The sequence below is a fragment of the Pterocles gutturalis genome, unplaced genomic scaffold (assembly GCF_000699245.1).
Source record: "Pterocles gutturalis isolate BGI_N339 unplaced genomic scaffold, ASM69924v1 scaffold25368, whole genome shotgun sequence".
In the NCBI taxonomy this organism is placed as follows: Eukaryota; Metazoa; Chordata; class Aves; order Pterocliformes; family Pteroclidae; genus Pterocles; species Pterocles gutturalis.
Genome location: NW_010126331.1, coordinates 11,313 through 18,911, shown reverse-complemented (window position 1 = coordinate 18,911; position 7,599 = coordinate 11,313). Strand labels below are relative to the sequence as shown.

The 7,599-nt window shown below is 45.0% G+C and overlaps 1 protein-coding gene across 1 annotated transcript; it reads right to left on the bottom strand.

Moving 5' to 3' along the window:
* Positions 1–3,077: 3,077 nt before the first annotated feature.
* LOC104465771 (desumoylating isopeptidase 2-like) lies at positions 3,078–6,840 on the bottom strand (the record flags this gene model as incomplete). Its single annotated transcript, XM_010078952.1, has 2 exons — positions 3,078–3,314; positions 6,760–6,840. Coding segments are annotated over 2 exons (318 nt in total), but the record flags the coding sequence as incomplete, so codon positions are not given.
* Positions 6,841–7,599: the final 759 nt, after the last annotated feature.

The window sequence follows — 7,599 nt, the reverse complement described above, 5'->3', positions numbered from 1 at the left end:
AGGGTTAAGAGTTTGTGGCAGTGCCATGGGGTGCTCTTGTTAAGATTCATAAGCTGCTTTTTTGTTTTCATTGATAACTGTTGGTATCTAATATTTTCCCATGGTGGTATGCTCTAAAACAGCAAGAGAAAGCAAATGTGTAACTGAATACAAATATTATTAGATAGCATAATAACAACAATAATTTTGTAACAGTTGGAAGGATAAGAAAAGTGCTGTGCCAGAGATGAACTGTAAATTAGACTTTTAAAATGTCCTCATGTTTAATAATCTAAAATGCTTTAAAATTACAGAGGTAAAGCTATCATCAATATATATTTTATTTCCACAGTGTCCCTTTGTTCTTGTTATTGTTGGTTGGTCACCTTGGAACAGAGAGTGGGGGGAAAAAACACTTTTGAAGCTTGGAATATGTTCTGGTTTTGATTTACAACAGAGGTTTGATGCCTCCTTGATGTGACCCCTACTGCCATAAACAGATAGACAAACATAAAAGTAGATAAACAAACATCTGTTTTTTATGACACTGACAGCTCACCCCAAAGTGTTGTTTCCAATACTTCAAGCACACATTCATGTCCCCAAGGAGGCCGAGTGTAGCTTTCTTGTACAGCCAGTTAAGCATTTTTTACTTTGTGAAATACTGTGAAAGGGTTTTCTGTGTAAAACATGCCTCTGGAGCCCTCTTTCTCTCCTAGATGTATACATGGTTCTTTGTCTGGAGCTCAGGTGCAGAGGAGAAACATGAGGGTGATGCCTAGCTGTCTTTTGTCACATCAGGAGCTAGGTGTTTCTGACTGCAGTTTCCTGGCCTAGATAAAAGCTTGGGAAAGCCTCTTCTCACTTTCCTCCAGAGAAGGACCTAAAAAGAGATTTTAAAATTCACTGCACATAGTGTGCTGCTGGCTATTGGCAGGCACCCTGGGAGCTTCAAACAAATGAAGCTTGCACTGCTGGTTTAGGCTGCAATGACCATGACTGCAGGGGAATAGAGAGTGCAATAGTACATTGTGTAATGTGGTTTCTGGGCAGCGGGATGGAGAACAGGATGGAAATCTTATTAAACATCCCCAGACAAGCCAGGGTAATCAAGATTGGTGCTGGACTGGATACCAGGAGCTGCAGAATTGCTCACAATGCAGTATTGGCTGTGAGTAGCCAAGGTTAATAAGGAACATGACTTTAGTTCTGTACATAACTTGCAGCAATTTGTTCAGAGGAGGAAAATGAGAGGCGCGTTGTAAAGATTTTGTTGCCCAAACATGCATCATGTCAGGAGGTGGTGGAGAGAGGCCATCCTATGAGTTATATTTCCATCCAATAGATCTTTCCAAAGCCTCCTGCTTCACTAAAAGCATGCACATGTAACAAACAATTCAGCGCTGTCTGTGCAAACACGATGTACATCACAGCCAAGACCTTCAGCCCTGAAAGCACACACCTCTGTATACCTGAGCTAAAGAAACAGCTGGTTGGACTTAGCATGCTATTGCAACCAATAAACGAAACAACCACCCATCTTAAGGGCTTGTAGTTCTTTCTGGGTGGAGGGTGGAAGTCCTGACTTGGTAGCAGCTGTTGAGAACAGCATTTCTAAAGTAGCAGCCCCCTCTCAACACTGTGCCTGTTCCTTTTTCATCCTCCTTTGTATAGCCAAGAGGAGTTGCAGGGGAGAGAGGGCCTGGATTTCCCATTTGATTCTCTCCTACATTTTCTGTCTATAATTCCTAGTGAGGTAATTGAGTGGAAGAGTTGGTGTACTTGTCCTTTCTTCCTCCCCTGCTTTCTTGTCAGCTGTCAGAATGAGCATAAATACATCCAAGGACCAGATTCTTGTCAAGAGTCAGCCTGGAGAGGCCAGTAAGCCAGCTGTGCCCATTTTTCCTGACACTGAAATAGTACAAACAACAGAAGGCACCATGGTGGCCCTTGCATTGGAAGGGTCATCCATGATTTCTAGGCATGGCCCTAAGTTTCCCCCTCTGCCTCCAAAAAAGGGCGGAGAAGGAAATAGGTCGACACTCTTCAGGTTCACCACTTATTTTTTACCTTCTTGGGTTGGCTTGAAAATAGGCTGGGGAGGATGGGCTCTGGAGCCACATTTTAGGTCTGTGAGTGCAGGAGGAAAAGCTGAAGGAAATACCGACCTTCCCAACAGATTCTCACTCCTCCTCCTTGTGCTCAGGAGGGCCATTTCCCCAAAGACAGCCAGCAAATGTCAGCTAGGAGAGATTCCCCAGGGAATCTGAGGAAAAAAAGGAAACCAGGAACGCTGCCTGGAATTAGGGGGACTGAGAGGGGTCTGTGCCAAAAGCACCAATATGGTCAACAGTCATCTCTGCACCTACTTAGTAGCTGCCTTTAAGCACTAGCCCCATCCTTTTTTTGACCCCAAAGAAAAGCCATGGTAACACTTCCATTTTCTAGGTTCTTTGTTATTATTTTCAAGAGCAGGACAGTCGTTCAAGTGCTTAAATTTGAGTACTGAAAACTGGTGGTTGTAGAACAGCAGCACCTGTCATTTGTCCTTCACATGAGTTAGAAACCTGGTAATTATAAAAGGGATGGGGCTGAGTGAAGCTTGTTGCTGGTCTAAGAGATGAGAAGTTTGAGTTTTGGCTCTGTTTCCTTCACTGGGTGTGGGCAAGAGATTTGTCATAGGGTCATGGCAAACCCAGCCAAAATAGAGAGGAGGCTGCTGGGCTCACATGGGTGGGGAAAGAGATAAAAAGATAAAAGAGAAGGAACATCACAGTATGGTGCCCCCCTGCCCATACGCATGCTCTCATGCCCGAGAGAGACAGGAGTTCTCCATGGATCAAGGAGCATGGAGGAGGAGAATCCAGTTTAGTCGCCACACTCCTCAGTTCAGCATCAGGGTTCACAGTCATTTTGCCAAGCAACTGTAGTGGCAGCCCTTGAAGAAGGGACTGAAGCTTCACCTCCTTAGCAGAAAGGGTCTTCCCTCCTCTGTGTTGTCCGCTGAAGAAGAGAGAAACCAAGGTGTGCGAAAGGTTGTGAGAAAGAAATAGTACAAGAGAGAGGGGAATGTTATTTGAGGGCATACGGGGCACAGTCTAGACCCGGGTATGTCTACAGGTTCGCGAGGTGCCTGAGGCTGAGGGAGTCGCGGAGGTGGACTCCTCATCCGTTGTGTCCCCCTGCTCCTCCTTGTGGAGGCCGAGGCTGATGTGGCTCTGCAGAGCTGCGGGGGTCAGCCACTCCTTGGGCAGGCAGCTCTGGAGGAAGGGGATGCATGAGCTGAAGTAGGCCAGGCGGTTCACCCAGCGGGGGATCTCTTTCCCACATAGTATCTGTGGAGCAAACCGAAAAGGAGCATGGTTAATAGTACCAAAACACGTGCGTGGTGACAATGTCATCCCCATCTGCACCACCACCTCGGCAGGGTGAATTCCCTGTTGCTTAGAAGAGAGCTCTTTCAAATGTAGGGAGCATCTTCTGCGGTCAGAAACAGCTATAAGTGCAAATGGCTCGACACGCACAGAGAGCCCTGCCAGCCACAGCCCTTGTCAGCATCGCAGGAGAGACCTGGGAAAACAGTGCATGGCCCTCAATGGCTTTGGCTGCTCTGCTCTCCAGTCAGTCCATGGGTAAAAGGACAGGCCTGCTGGTGCTTCTCAACCATGACAATGACACTCATTTTCCAAGTAGCTCAAAAAATTTGGAAAAATATTTAGGCTGTTGCTGGCTAGCCCTTGAGGAGCCCAGAAGCTGAGCCTGACTGGGTGGATGGAGATGCCTGAGCAGCTGTTCTTGCTGCTCACTTTTCTTCCTCAGGTTGACACACTGGATCCGTCAAGTTACAGTATCTCGAGTCCTTTTCCCATCCTAGCACATCACCCTTTAATTTCTCCTCCTATGGTATTTGCTAAATGTGGGAAAGAAAGCAACAAACAGAAAAGCAGTAGCTTCTCACTAGGCCTGGGTTTCCTCATAGATGCTTCAGGCTTGTGTTACGCTCTGCTAGCACAGATCCTGTTTTCCAAGGTCAATATCATATTCAGCACAATGAAACAACTTGCTGCATAGAGCAGACCCTTTCTTCTGTAGCATTTGACCACACGTACATAGAGGTGCCAGATTTTAGTGGCTGTATCTGGCTTAGGCCACATAAGGAAAGTTTCCCTTTACATTTCACCATTTCCCTTACCAGACACAGAAGAGACACATGGAAATGATTAACCGGGGTGTCTCAAGAGCCTGTCTTTAGTAAATATAATGCCTGTGTGGCCCTACACCAGTATACTAGAGCCTGAAGTCTGTGGCAGGGACAGTAGCCATAATACGTGAACGAATATAAGCGGCCCTGAGGTCTGGGGCATTTACTTTAGCCATAATACGTGAATTCTCCTTCCCTCCCAGCGCTGTCTGCCATGGAGCAGGACAGGCAGGGAGGAAACTCCACCCTGCAGACTTTGTCCCACGATTTACATGGATTACTGGTTCCAGGGTTGTCCATCCTACACCTTCCGCCAGTAGTAAACTCCTTTGCTCTTCCTCCTACCCTCTTCCTGTCTAAAACTATACTTAATTTAATACTAATTACTGCAAAAACTAAGAGGGTGTTTGTCTGTAATCCACTAGGGAGATTATTTGGCAAGATGTCTCTTATTGACAATGGAAATGCAGTGCTTAGAGGTTTCAAGAGATTTTCAGGGAGTACGATTAGAGCAGTTGCTAGAGGATAGCCTATGCCAAATTGTAGTTGTTATGGCTGATGATCAGGTGGTCCTTCATGCATATGGCCTGGGCAGAATGATCTAAGCCCCAGTCCAACAGTCACCTTGAGGATAAGAGAATTAGCTTGCTCCAACAGTGTGGAGTTTCCAGTGAGGTGTGGAGAAGGCGGCAAACCTGTGACCGTACTAATTTGACTATGGAACTAACTCTATTTTGACATGCATTGTTTAAAAATCAATGTGTGAAATTGCAGACATTATCATTAAGTATCAGAGAATGAGCAGAGCCATTTAGCTGGTAAAATTACTTGCAGGTATGGACTGTTCTTCGCCTAATACACCCCAAGGACTTTTATTTCAGTTCTTATCAGTGCTGCATTCTACTTAACCTCGGATACAGCTACGTGAATCTGTATTTTTGAAATGTTTAATCTGGGGACAATTACTTTATTAGCAATTCTTTATCTCCATACAGATCCCTGGTTTCAAGTGCTAGAGCTATTGCCTGAGCCTATAAGCAGATGACCTCTCCACCTGCATTTAAGATTCATTCACAGAAAATTTGCTGATCCATTCGATTTTCTCACCAGACATATCTGATAATTTTCACAAGAATACTGCTGAATTTTTAAAATTATATTTAATATGTTCTACTCAAACATTGAACCTGAGCCAAAGCCAAAAAATGCAGCACAATTGCCTCTACATTTTGTAGCATTTATCTTTCTTCTTCTCCGGGAACTTAGGTAGCATATTGCCAGTGTAGAAAGCGACTCAGTTTAGGCTCCTTGTGATGTATGCATGTGAGTTTAGTTCTCAAGCAGTCATAAATCTTAATAAAGTCTTTCTCCCAGATACTAATAGGAAAACAAAACTAGGGTATGATTCTTTGGAAAATTAGTTGAAACAAAGGAACTGCACAAGGTAAGACTGCCTGAAACAGAAATACTGGTTTTAAGATTTAGCTTTCTTTTCTTGGTAGATCCCCTAGCAACTGAAATAGCACTTCCCAATGTGGAAGCAATGCTGAGATGTTTGCCTTTTGTTTATGGGAGCTTCTTCACACAGAATGAATCAGTGAGGCAAGGAAGAGCCAGAAGAGGATTGGAGATGCGTGGGCATCAGCCCATCAATCAGAAAAGGGCAGTTTATGGAGCTTAAGGATAATGATGAAGTCAAAGTAGTTTCCCTTTCCTCAGTCATGCCTGTCCTCACCTCTTGTCAGTGAAGCCTCATTACTATTCCACAGCAAAACTCAATGCTCAACGGGAGCAAAAGGGCAATGGCAGGAAATGCCACTAACAGCCTGCTCCCATGCTTTTCACTCCTTGCCATAAAGCATATCGTGCTGGAGCATACAGCACTACTTAGCTAATGGAGAAACGTCAAATAAACCTGACTGCAATGGGAATAAGCCAACTAAGTTTAAATAAAACAGCACAAGCAAGATGAAGTGTTTTCCAATTGCATATGAAGGCACAGGAAAATCTACCTACTGCAGCTCTTCAGGTCAATTATCAACTGAAAACCAGACACTGGAACGATAAACTCACAGAACTCTGTTGCCATCCATTGTTTCCACCAGCAGAACTCTTTTTAAGATGTTTTTAGAGTTTAGGATCTTATGTTGGTTTTTTTTCCTTACCAAACAAGTGGGTTTTTCTCTTTTGCGAGGGTTAAACTTCTCTGTGATGGGTCACTTACTTGTCCTGTCAGAGTTAGTAAACAAATAATAAACTGTGTGGGTCAGAAATTGCTGGTCCTGACTTTCATAGCAAATTGTCCTGGTACCATCCCTTCAGGAAACTTAACATACCTCCTGTGAACAGCGTCCAGCTATCATTGCTGAGCATAACACTTCATCTTTTTCTTACTGTCAGGTCCCTGAAGGTGTGAATTATTCTCAGCCCACAGGGGCAGCCAGTCCCTAGCACAGACTGAAATCCAGCATTTGGGATAGCGAGCGCAGCTTCTGATTGCCCAGTGAGAGACCAGTCCCTGTTTGAGGCTGAAACTTCAGCAACGGCTGTATGTACTTGCAGCTTCCACTGAGCGGCACCTCGTGACAGAAAGCCAAGTCTCCCAGAGCTACAGCTTCTTCGGAGGACTCTGTAAGAACTGCAGATGACCCGGCTGGCATCTGCAGAGCCAAGTGGAAACAGCAGTCCAGACACCCGTGGCTGAAGCAAAACGTGTGGTAGAAACAGGACCTGACAGCTTGGGTGCTATTTCTAGGCAACTGTCAAATCCACAGCAGGATTTCAACTCATCAAGAAACAACTAATTTGAGATACAAAAAGATCCTCTGAGCATCTTAAGCTGTGTCATTTTGGACTAAACAGTCACTGCTTAAAATGTACGAACTGCCCTGGGAGCAAGGACTGCACCCCATTACTCTTCCCTCCCCTAAGTGTCCTGAGAACTCGGCATCACTGCTCAGCAAGGGCTTAACCCTTCCCTGAAAAGCTTTATGGTGGGCTGGGGAGCAGCCGAGCAGCTGGGAAACAGGAAACTGAGTCTCCTGCCTTCTAGAGAACAATGTGCTGCATTTTGTTAGGGCTTTGGGTCTGGGGGCATATGCTAGACGTTACCTGAGAGAGTCTAAAAGGCTGAGCCCCTTTCAAAATAAAGTGAAGGGCTGGTTAGTTGTAGATCGTACGAGAAAGCTCTCGGATGCAATAGGTTCTGCGCAGTGCTGGATGATGCAAGTGGGGCAATCGAGGCCATGCACAGAAGTATAACTCAAGGCACTTAGGATTTTTTTTTAAGTGAACCCTCCCAAAGGCGCCATGTAGTGCTCCGATCCATGAAAATCAAGATGAGCAGAGGCAACGTTACATTCCTCGAACAATACATGCTAATTACTTCAATTCTTGTCTTCAGACTGAGGCCTGGAGAG